General features: G+C 41.7%; 1 protein-coding gene across 7 annotated transcripts in view; it reads right to left on the bottom strand.

Moving 5' to 3' along the window:
• CADPS (calcium dependent secretion activator) overlaps nucleotides 1-12,779 on the bottom strand; it is a 474,061-nt gene that overhangs the window by 39,251 nt on the left and 422,031 nt on the right. For all 7 annotated transcript variants that reach the window (XM_055558508.1, XM_055558510.1, XM_055558511.1 and 4 more), the window contains one exon: nucleotides 6,044-6,076. In XM_055558508.1, coding sequence (XP_055414483.1) covers nucleotides 6,044-6,076 — 33 coding nt within the window. The remainder of the gene's footprint in view (nucleotides 1-6,043; nucleotides 6,077-12,779) is intronic.

The raw sequence follows: 12,779 nt of genomic DNA, 5'->3' as shown, positions 1-12,779 counted from the left end.
CAAAAAGATGGGGAGGGGGAAGGATTAGACTTTTAAATAAATTAGATGTTCTGGAAAGGTAAGCAGGTGGTCTCATTCAGTGGTTACAAAATCATTTATGGTAAGAAAAACTAAACTAAGAATGCATACTGCTTGAGATGTCACAATCAAAGTTATCTCCAAAGAAACCTATTAAAACACTGTAATATGGGTCATTAGGAGAGCTGCCACAAACCCCTTAAATTTCCACAGTCGATATGCATGTTTGCTAATAACTAAAAAGAGTAGTTTTCATTACTGTGACTTTACCTTAGATCACAAAGTATCATTTCTCTACAAGACGTGACTGTCAGGCACTGCAAATTGAAGTTAGTTAACACTTCTGTGTAATTTCCAGGGTGAAAATGAGGAAGGTTTGGAAACAGTAGGACTGTATTTTTTTTTTTTTTTTCCTGATACAAAGCAAACAATTATCAAGCAAAGGGCCAATGCCTGGCCCCTGGGATGCTAGTAACATTTCTTAACACCTGCTGAAACAATGACAAGGTATTAATTTGAAAAACAGTGAGGACAACTCAAAGCCGCAGTAGTCAACTGCTACACTTTCAAGCAGTTTTCAGCGAATGGATTGAGCAGGTTGTGTGATGGTCCTATAATTGTTGCAGTTTTATGATATGAAACCATAGAGATTCTCCAATGAGATGGAAGTGATAGCTATCAGTTCTAAGCTGGCAAGTCTCTCCTCCACTCCCTTTGGCAGCCACACATCACAGGGCGTCCTCAGTGGGGATGGGGACCCCTACCTGGGGCACTTGAGAAACTTATGACTGTTTCCATTCCTTCCCTGGTGATACTTGTGGCAGACATTGACTTTTCCTGGATGCAGGCAGCCATCTTAGAGCTAAGATTCAAAGCCAAATTCAGCAGACCTATTTGTAACCACAACAGAGATCTACAATAACGGTTATTTTCACCCCTCCTTCTCTTTTCACTAAATTGCTGTCCTCAAAGGGGCTTTTCATTTATGCTTTGAAAATGCATATAAAAACTTTGAAAATAAATATTAGTGCAGTTCAGCTCACCCAGGTAGTTAAAAAAAAAACTGAGTTTTTGACTGAGCTTTTATTTTTCTTCATAGCACTCACCAATATCTGACACTGTATAATCTATTTAATTACTTTTTGTTTTCTCCTATTTAGCACATAAGGTCCATGAATACAGGGACCTTATCTGATCTATTTTTTTTTAAATTGTATCCTCAGCACAGAAATGATGGCACATGGTATATGTGCTCACTAAATATTTCCCAAATGAACAAAACCATGAATGAAGAAGTCTCTGTCCCACCTCCTTATTTAAACGACTCAGTCACACTACATGCATTTTTATTTGATCCCCCACACAATGGAGCTTTTGAAAGTCATTTCAACTTCTCTGGGCTTTGGTTATAACCATCTGTAAAATGGGATTAATAATAGCTCCCCTACTTACCTTCAAGGATTGTTACTATCATCAGCTAAAATAATGGAAGTTAAACTGCCTCAAAGGCCATAAATTGCTATTTAAACATGAGCCTTTATGATTCTCGCCCCCACATCCCTCACAAGATTATATCACTTCATGACCTTACCTACCTTTGGAATCTACTTTGGAACCAAGAAGAAAAAAGTTGCTTCAGAGAAACCAATGTCAAAAAAAAGACCAAGTCTGCATGAAAATGTGTTTTCTCAAAGTCCTCTGGTCCCCACGTTTTTGACCAGCTTTTTGTCCAATTCTGACAAGCCTGTTTTCCATCCTTTGGTGGACCAGGAAGGATGATGAGGGGACTTATTTGAAACAGAGGTGCTGACAGACGTTATTACCTTTCCTGATACCCTTAGCTTGTGGGAGAAGGTTGCCAAACTGGAGCATCAGACATGTAGACTCAGCATACACTGAGGTTTGGGGCTGTGAAGGGCTACGTCTTGGGAAGTCGTTGGGGGAGCAGGTCACTAAATGGCCACTGGGGATCCCTGGTCACAGGGAAAAGGGGCAAGTACTGTCAGTTCCCATTTAAAAAGGTAGAGAAGGTTGTGCAACGCATTCTAAGCAGGTTTTCAACCAAAATGGTTACACTTGTAACTGTTCAGTGACCAACAAGCTAACTTGTAGTTATAGATGAAATATATTCTTGGTTGAACAACTGATGTTATTAGATAAATGAAGCTTCCCTTGTGGCTCAGCTGGTAAAGAATCAGCCTGTGATGCGGGAGACCTGGGTTTGATCCCTGGGTTGGGAAGATGCCCTGGAGAAGGGAAAGGCCACCCACTCCAGTGTTCTGGCCTGGAGAATTCCATGGACTACAGTCCATGGTGTCGCAAAGAGCCAGACACAACTGAGCGACTTTAATTTCACTTTAAACCACATGGCTATCTAGTAACATGGGAAAAACTTACAGGATGGTTTTTAATATTTCACAATTGCGTTGTTTATTTTAAATGTGCCTTGGACAGACTGACAGCATGAGATGAAGATTTTAAAAAATAATTAAACAAATAATGGCTATATAAATCCCCATATAGTTAACTGTAATCCATGTGTAGAAGACATAATTTGAAGAAGCCACTTGGTGGCTGGAAGAAATAGGACATTTTAATCATGGCGTGTTCCTCCCAGGATATTTCTGAGCTTGAGGGAAATGAATTCAAATTTCCAGCATCCTAAAGCCAGCCCTAATTAGGAATGCAAATCTGCTCCGTACTGAAGGGTCGAATACTCCACCTAAGACAAAGAGATGTGCTTTGGGGATCGTGCAATGTTCTGAATGGTAACAGCGCTTCTCTCTGTTAGTATAGATAATTAAGGGACAAACGTCTACGGTAACTAAATACTAGTCCCCACAAGAAACTAAACCAACAAACCGTGTGCCAAAAACCTCGCAGGGCAACCGAGGTCAGCTCACCAGAACTAGAAACAACTTAAAAGATGATTTTATCCCAGAGTACTTAAACCTGGCTGCAAATGAGAAGGATATGGGAAGCTTGAAAGATACTAATGCCTAGACCCCACACCCAGAGATTCTGCTTTAAGCTGCCAGGCAACCTCATAGTGATACTTCTAAAAAAAAACTCCCTATGTTTCCAGTATAGAACAAAGGTCAAGAATCGCTGATTTAGCCACTGGATCCCAGAGTTGTGCAGAATACCAGAATCTAGTGGACAGCTTCTTAGAGATCTCCAGGCTTCACCCCAGAATGGCTGAGTCAGAATCTCCAGAGGCAAGGGGCTGGGAATCTCTACAGCAAAAACAACCAAAACCAACCAAAAAAACCTTGCCAACTATCACCTCTGCACATTCTGGTTTGGGGACTACTGATTTAATAGGTGATATTTGCTGGTGAGCTGGTAGACTCACTCTTCAAGACAAAAACAATCAAACAAAACAACCAAGCTTGAAGTGTAGCGCTTGACAGTTTCGTGGTGTAAATACTCCCTCCAAGGCTGAGTTTGAGCTGCCAATGTGCCCTCAACTGAAGGCAGAGTTGGAAGCAAACACACACCATTGACTCTTGGGAGCCAGCGCCAGTGGCTCTGCGTATCAAACCGCGAGCACTTGAATGTTCACGCGCCCGTCAACTCGCCAGGTGACCACGGCAGCCACTGAACCTCCCTGCGCCTCAGCTTCCTCACTGTGAAACACGATGGTCCTATTACTCCCCTCCCAGGGCTGTTTTGAGAAGTAAATAATTATTGAGAAGTAAACTATTATTTACTCTGGGTGAACAGTGTATATACAGTACATGTGTATCCTGTACTAATGTTTTCTGGAAAATTATTTATTAAAACATTTGCTATAATATTATTGTCTGAGCCACCAGGGATTTGCTGCAAAATACTCTAAGGAACTTAATTTTAAAGTTGAGCTTTGTCCCCAAGGGGTACTAATGGGTGAAATCATGGTGAAAGAGCACATTTGACATGCCAATCGTATTTTTTCTGATATTCATTAAAATAATTTCTCAGTTTTCCAAAAAAAGATGTTTGTCTATGCACTAAAGGAAATCATAGCCGGCAGATGATGTAGTGTTTAAGAACTTGAAGGCTCAGCTGTGCCTCTTATGAACCGTGGGATCCTCAGCAAGCCAACCTCGTAGGGCCACCGTTTCCTCATTTTGACAGGGGACTGTTGTGAAGGTTGAAAGTAAAGTGCTTCAAACAATGCCTCACACACGGAGGTTATTTATAAGGCTTGGTTGCAGTTTTTGTCCCTATGAGATTGTATATTGTGGATGGGAAGTGTACCACATTTGGGGACATACTGCATCACTTTCTCTTTCTCCTTAGGGGGAGGAAACTTGGCTAATTGATTTTTGTTCCTTTTCGTGTCGATGTAGAATCCATTTTGTCCTAATCTTGACAATAAATCTGAGCCTGGCTCACAGGAAGTACGTTGAGCCAAGTGACATTACCAATACTTGACTTTTTTTGACCTCTGCCCCCAATAATTTTAACTGCCCAATAATTTCAGTTGATAGAACCAACTGCCAGATCAATTTTTTTCCCCAAACATTTAGGTCCTGCCCACTGGTCACCTGTTTAAATCTCATTGGTGAGCTCTCCCCTTTGCTTCGAGGTGAAACAGAAAACAGACTTCAGTTACCAGATCTTTGGGTTGCGGACTATAAACTCCCTTTCTATGACTGCTGAAGCCCAGGCTAGGCCAGGGTGGATGTCAACAATTCATCCCACCTCCTCCCTTGTGCAACAGAGCAGAATATCTCCCCCCACCCCACCCTGCTCCTGCTGCAGAAATAGCTAGGGAGTGTCCCATGTATGTGCCATGTAATCTGCACAGTGAATCTGTGATGTGCGTTTTTATCCCTATCTTAAGGATGGAGAACCAGGCTCAGAAAACTTGAGTAGTCTGCTCCCCGTGGGCTGGAAGTTTCTACTCTGGGGCTTTTGCAAAAATAAATTACTTCTCTCCTAGCTCCAGGTATGTGAGCTTTTTCTCTTCTCCATTATAAGGACTATCTACGTGAAGGAGTCGGGGGTCCCCCGATGAGAAGTATTATATAAATTCAAAGCATAATTATTGATTGTACATTCTTTCATTAAACAAACAAAATATATGCTAATGTTAAACTCCCTCCAATTTTCCATTTTGCCATCCTTTGAGAAATAAGCCAATAAACCATTACACACTGAGCTTCCTGGGGAAATGAATTTAAATGTTAATATAAATCCTTTTAGAAAAAAACAAATTTTAACAAATAAGTATTTGAACAAGGAGGGTACTTAACCACGTTCAGAATGAGAAACGCTCAGTACAAGGCCCTTGGTGGCTGTTGAGATAAGCTCTTTAAATTTAATATTTTATAATAGACTCACACCTCTTTTGTTAGAAATGGAGAAACAGAATCATTTTCTTTTCCCCTTTATTGGAATATATTTAAATCTCTCCAATTTTATTTTGCTAATAGGCAGGCCCAAGTCGGTCTATAAATGTATCCTGATTTATCACAGGTAATCCCACACTCTAGCATTCATGTGTAGTACTTAACCTCAATTTAAATGTAAATTTTGGGCAACTTTGAGTGCTTTATCTGTGAACTTGGAGAGCTCTCTTCATTAATGAGGTCTGGACTAATTATAAGCAGTTTTGTAAGGTTTCTTTAAAACAATTGCAGAATTGACCCCAAAATGAACAAATTCTGAATTTGTTTTTAAAAAATGCTGGCATGCTTGTGCAAATTTCTAGCTCAACGCCCTACTCCCAAGGTGTGCACATAGGAGGGGAGGGGAGCCGGATGATAACAGAATGAAATATGCCAGAGAAACTAATGGAGATGGAAACGAAAGTGAACTGGGGTCACCCTCAAATACAATCTCTTTTTCCTGCTGAAAGAAACCATACCCTCTTCTCATCTCAAAACAATTTTACCAGGAAATATTCTTGCCTTCCTTTCTTCTGGTGATTCAAGTCAGGACTATACAATCTAGTGGCAACTAATGAAAAGGCACCATCAAAATTCTCATGAAAGCCAACCCCTCCCCCCAAGAAAAACAGTTTTCAAATACTCACAGGCACATCCACGTATTTGGAAGCTGCCTTCACCTAAGGAGGAAAGGAGAGGATGGAAGTGAGGCTGGTGTTTATGTTTAGTTGTTCACAGCTCGTTGCTGTATCACCATCAGAGTTAAAACAATCTGCTGGCAGACAGAGCTGACCAGGAAACACAAGAAAGGTACTAAAACAATAAAATCTGTTTGTTATTTTTTTCTCCAAGCGAGACCCACTGTTTTGGAGAGAAAAAGAGCAAGAGAGAGGGAGGGAGAGAGAAAGAGAAAGACAGCAAAGTTTTACTGACACACTGGACCTAGTGTGGGAGTTCTGCATTTTCCTCCCTCCCCTTAAAAAAAAAATTATTATTATTTTGATGCAGACCATTTTTAAAGCCCTCATCACATTTTTTACAATATTGCTTTTGTTTTGTGTTTGGATTTTTTGGCTGCAAGCCAAGCAGGATTTTAGCACCGTCCCCTCCTGCTGCACCCCAGTACTGGAATCACCACATTTACCCACACGTCTCCCAGGAAAACATCCAAGGGAGTATTTGTCCCTGTTGCTCTTTTCTCAAAGTCACTTCTTAAAATGTCAACTCTTAGGGTATATATAAAGTTAATCTTAAAAATGCATTCCAATCTACATTAGGTGCAGACAAATATTGTCTGATTCCACTTGCACGAGATACCTAGAATAGTCAAATTCATAGAGTCAGAAAGTACACTCATAGATGCCAAGGGCTGGGGGTGGGGTGGGGGGTGGGAGACTGAGGACTTGGTGTTTAATGAGGAGAGAGTTTCAATTTAGGAAGGTGACAATTTTAGGAGATGGATAATGGTGAGAGTTGTACAACAATGTGAATGTACTTAGTGTCACTCAAATGTGCCATTAAATATGGTTAAAATAGTAGGTTTTATATTATGTGACTTTTACCACAATTAAAAACTTAAACAACAACAAAAAAAGGAGAAATCAGTGAGCCAATGGGCAGAGTGCAAAGAGTTCAGGATTTGGAGTCAAAAGTTCTGTAAGTGATGGAACTGTTAATAGTTGACCCTCAGATCATCACTTTGGAGTCCCTTCTCCTAGGTTACTCAATTTCTAGAATAGGGTGACAGCACTGTGTACTTTGTAGGGTTGATAACCCACCTGATCAAGTGACAAAATGTATGAGAAAGTGTTTCGTAACCTTTAAAGGGTGGAATACACACTGATTAGTCAATTATTGAGAGGACAATGCGTCCTATCTCCTGAAATCACCAACACCCTAGATGATTCCCAGAGTATCCTGTTACAGATTCTCTGAGAACCCTGCATTTTTTTTTTCTTTGTAGCTCTGATCACAACTGCAATTCAGTCATTTCTCTGCCATGTCTGTCTCCCAAACAATGTCATGTCTTGCCCATGGCTGTCTCCTGTGACTCATTTGGTACCTGGCTTAGAAAGGGCACTCAGGGAAAATCTGTAGAAGGAAGCAGCAGCTAGTGACCAGTGCTGGCTTCAGGACGCTTAAGGGATAAGCAGACAAGATCGAGAAGTCACTGCAGGAGTCAGTCTGAAAGCCCAAAGGGTTGCATATAAAGCTGGGTACTTGCAAAGCATGGTGGGTGAAGGAGTGAACCCACTCTGGGCTGTTAAGGGGAGTATGAGGAAAGCTTTCTAGGTTTTGCATAATTAACATTTTGCTAAATGATTCTCAACCTGAACTATTTCCTCTTTATTCCTGTTCTAGAATTTAGTTTGAGCAAGAGGGTGACTCTCCTTTCACGTCTCCTCTATGTACATTAACATTTAACATTTCTATGATATTTTTCACTTTGCAAAACATTTTCATGTATTGTTTCTTTTTTAAGCCAACCTGCAAAAGGGGTGAGGGCTATTAATCCTATCTATTGACTATTGAGAACATTAAAACCCACTGAATTTAAAAATTTATTTGATCGTGACCTGGGCCAGAAGGCAGAGAAGCCCAACTAACATGCAGGGCTCCTGAGCCCTAACTTTTCCTTTGGAACTCCCGATCTTCTCACCACTGGTAAAAAGTGTGAGGAAGGTAAGCTTCAGTGGTCAGGCAGGCAGTTACTGACAAAATAATTCTTCTCAGCTACAAATTGCCTCCTTTGCTCTGTTGAGTGAGTGCTTGGCAGTTGGTAAGAGTTTTGCTACAGCTGAAATGATCAACCTTTCAACACGCCCACTCTTCCCACCAACATGCAGTTTTAACCCAGAAAAGGACACCAGTCAGAGCCTATTCCTTTCAAATCAGATTGGGAATATAAGGTAAACTCTGTATCAGGATGAAAATCATCCCCTCTGCTGCATGCACCAGCACTTAGTTCAGGGGTCTTTTTTAAAAACTTGATAACTGCTGACTTGCACTTAACCTTATTAACCTTTCTCCCATCCCATAATAAAAACCAGCTCAGAATAAATCGTGGTCCTATTATTATTTAGAAAGATGTGCTGTATCATTTTTGGTTCTGGCCACTGAACTTGAAGGAAGATGTTGAGGACCCAGGGCAGTCTGGAAGTGTCTTCTACAAGAAAAGTGAAGGAGAAGTGTCTGGAAAAGGAAGGGCTAATGGCAAAGGAAATGAAAACCTTCATGTAGTTCAGCAAGGACCTTCAATGTAGAACGGTTGAACTAGGTCATGGTAATTCTCGAGCATACAATCAGGAAGGATGAGGAACACAATGGGACTCTAAAGGAAGGTGAAAATAGCTATCTTGGTCGAGCCAGGCGCTGGCTGTCTCTGTGACCAAGGACACCTTGCTGGAGGAGCTCAAGCACGAGGTATGCAAGATGCTCCGACGTGAGCCTTTCCTCACATGAGAGATTACCTCTTAAGACTGCTTCCCGTTGTCTGTTGCTCATCTTCTTAAGAGAGTGAATGCTGGGACTTCCCTGGTGGTCTAGTGGTTAGGAATCCACACTGCAATGCAGGGACATGGGTTCGATCCCTGGTCCAGGAGGATCTCACATGTCATGGGGCAACTGAGCCCATGCACAACTACTAAGCCTGTGCTCTAGAGACCCAGAGGCACAACTGCTGAGCCCGTGTGCTGCAACTACTGAAGCCTGGGTGCCCCAGAGCCCATGCTCTGCAACAAGGGAGGCCACCGCAAGGAGAAGCCTGTGCAACGCAACTGGAGAGTAGCCCCTGCTTGCTACAACTAGAGGAAGCTCGTGTGCAGCAAAGAAGACCCAGCACGGCCGAAACTAAATAAATAAGTAAAATTTTTAAAAAGATAGAAAGCTATTATTAGTTCTGTTTTTTCATTTGTCTGTTTTTCAGTACACGTCAAGATGTTGCAGAGTGAGTAAGCTGACAGAACCAGGATCCAACTGTGGCCCCTAGAGAGCCCTTCCCTGCTTAATGTAACCTTTATGAGCTACCTTTAGGTGCTTTGTTTTTTTAGTATCCACAGGACTCTGTCTTTGGCCAGCTATATGCTAAGCAGAGAGGAAGCACCAGATCCTCCCAACTCAATAGGGATTTTTGAATCATTGTCAAGGGTCAGAAAATCTGAGCGCACACCAGGTGACTCTGACCAAGTTAATTAACTTCTGAGCCTACTCTGCAAATGGGACAATTATAATGTTCCTCAAAGGAATACGGAGGGGATGGGACGAGGTAATCCAGCTAAGGGTGAAGAACAGTGCTGCAGATGTGGTAAAAGCTACTACCTGTACCTCTTCTTACTCCAATGTTGGATTCCTGGTGTAGATCAAGTACCAGCTCCACATCCCAGTGGCCATGGTGACAGTTTCACTGCTCATGTCTAGCCCATGAGCAATTTCTCACCATAAAAAGGATGCTGGAATCTCCCCAGGTTTCCAGCAGGTATCTTAGCTGGTTCTCAGTCTGGCAAACGTCCTGTCAATTCCGTGAACACCACATGCAGTGGACTCCTCTCTAGAACACCGAGGCAGTGTTCCCTTCTACTCCCTTCCTCAGGCTGCCCGAGCCAGGGCACGAGTGAGAGGGCAATTCCCCAAGTCAGGGCGCTCTGTACATCCAATCACATATCCCTAGCACTCTCTGGTACAAAGCTAAGTGCCCTGTGGCACAGGAGAAAAGGCTGAGGGAGAGGGGTTTGCCCAGATACCATCCTTTCTCTATAGGGACCCAACTGCCCTCCAAGGGAGAGGCAAGAACTGTGACTTCAGCCAGACTTCATTTCCTGAGACTCCCTACTTTCCCACCATCCCCTTTGGTGGGACAAAGAATGCCTGCCTCCTCTCTAGCAGTATCCATAAACACCCCACCCTCACCCCTTGACCAGACAGAGCCAATTCTGGGTTCAGAAGAGACACACAAATTAGGAGAAGTTGATGGAGACCAAGGGTAAAGGTCATATTTTCACAGGTCTTCAGGAAAGAACAATTCTCAGGTCCTGGGCACTGCATTAGGGGACAGGGATGGAAGCCACTGATGCTTGACTCACGGTCCCTTCCTTGGATGGTGTCTAAATGCACAATCTCTCCAAACACCCAGAATGAGTCATGTCCCCCGCCACGACTCATAATTATAACTAACATTTCTTGAGTGCTTCCTACTTGCCAGGTGCTGAGTTAGGAAGACTGCACTTGTTATATTTAATCTTCACAACAATCTTTGAAAAAGAGTCCTATTAACAATCCCATTTTACAGCTGACAAAACTGAGGCTGAGAGAAAGGAAGCAATTTGGCTTAAAGTCACACAGGCAGTAAGTTACAGCTTTGAACCTCACATCCCCCAAGCTGTCTATAATCCAGTTTAGAAAAAAAATCTATCAAACCACTTTTATTAACCAGTCATATTTAAGTCTTGTTTCTCATTGTATGTAGACACAACCTAAAATGGCTTTTCCTCGAAAAATATTTGAGGGATTTGAATAATAATCTGTGCCGACTCAGGGCAGAAGGTCCAAAACGGTTTCTCTGGCTTTGAATGTCCCAGCTAATTACCTAGACCCTCCACCTGACTTAGCGTGTGTAGACAGGCTTAATGGTTACTCTATTGAGCTCCCCCATTATTTTTCAGGTGCCCAAAGGTAATCTTTTCATTGAACACTCACCATTCTGGGATTTTCACAATGCTGATGACTAAGGGATTTTCTTCTGCCTGGTCCTAATAAGGGGACCTGAGTTAATCATTGTGTGGCTCTGACAGGGAGCACGGCGGGGGCTTAAACCACTTCTCTTGCTTCATTAGGGGAAAAAGCAACCCAGGTGCAGACCACGAGGACCTCAGGGTTTGATACTATTAAATCAATGCACAGACAAGAAAAAAAAGTGGATTAGGCCCTTTTTGCAAACAGAAATCTGGTGGGTAGGACGCAAAGATGGAAGAAAAAAGAAGTCAGAACAGATACCACTGCATTAGCGACTGCCTGAGCTCTCTTTCTCCCTGTGGTCCCTTAAAAAAAAAAAAAAAAAGACAAAAACCAACCAAGCCAACGATTTATTCTCTGCACGAGCTGACTCCACCCGTTCCTGTTTGACTTCACAAGAGCTCTGAGCTGATTTCTCTGCCTTTGCCTAAAAAATGCTGACCACACTGCTCTTCCAAGGGCCCAGCAATATCTACTTCAACGCTTGGCTTGTGAAGTATCTGCTACAAAGATCATGATGCTATTTTGCCTTTTTTCCGATTTCCCTAACCAAGAAAATCTTAGAAATCGGCTTTTCATTTTTTATTTTTTAAGAGTTGAGGCAGTTCAGTATCTCAGTATCATAGTTCGTGCCACTACCATCTATAAAATGATTTTATCTTTATTAGTTGAATTTTATCATTTATCACTATCTTCATGTCTAGATTGTAGGCTCCATGAGGAATAAGAATTTCTTTTTTTTCTCCTCACTATCTACACTGCCTGGTATACAGTAGAGGCTAAATAAAAAATAATCAACAAAGACAGGGGACTCTACTCAACACTCTGTAATCACCTATATGGAAAAGAACCTGAAAAAGAGTAGATATGTGTGTATGTATAACTAAATCACTTTGTTGTATACCTGAAATGAACACAAAATTTTCAATCAACTATATTCCAATACAAAATAAAAAATTTAAAAAGTGTTGAAAGAATGACTTGCTGAGCATGGTACTCTTTATTCTGTACCCAGGATAGAAGCTTCCAGTGCTCTCTGGAATAACACAATAACTGGTACACAGTAAGAGCTTAAGAAATATTAGCTAATATTGTTACTAGTGTCTAACTCACATGTAGTTAGCTGGGAGCGACTGTACCAAGTGAGTTCTTAGTTGTAGTTTACAGACTAGCAAAACGGTTGGCAAACTCTTGCCTGTGGGTCAAATCTAGTCTGCTGCCTGTTTTTGTGTAGTTCATGAGCTAAGAACGGTTTTCACATTTTTAAGTGAAAGAAAATCAAAAGAAGAATCATATTTCCTGACATGATACAATGACAAGAAACTGACATTTCAGTGTTCATTGATAAAGTTTTACTGGAACACAGCCATACCCATTCATTTATATCTTGCTGATAGCTGCTTTCATGCTACAAGGCAGAGCATGCGTTGCTGGGACAGAAACTATGCAACTTATAAAGTAAAAAATATTTACTATCTGGCTCTTTCCAGAAGAAATTTTCTGACCTCTGGACTAGAAATTGCTTAAGTGGAAGCCATTGGGATGAGGGTGGGGAAAAATCATGAAATGCACATTTCTCATCTCAGTATGACCATTAACTAGTTAACTGTCTACCTGTCCAGCCTGTTGGCCTCCTGTCCTTATCTATGATAATAG

This window comes from Bubalus kerabau, chromosome 20 (genome assembly GCF_029407905.1).
Source record: "Bubalus kerabau isolate K-KA32 ecotype Philippines breed swamp buffalo chromosome 20, PCC_UOA_SB_1v2, whole genome shotgun sequence".
Lineage (NCBI taxonomy): Eukaryota > Metazoa > Chordata > Mammalia > Artiodactyla > Bovidae > Bubalus > Bubalus kerabau.
Note: the sequence above shows the minus strand (reverse complement) of the source record. Positions and strands in the feature narration are given on the sequence as shown.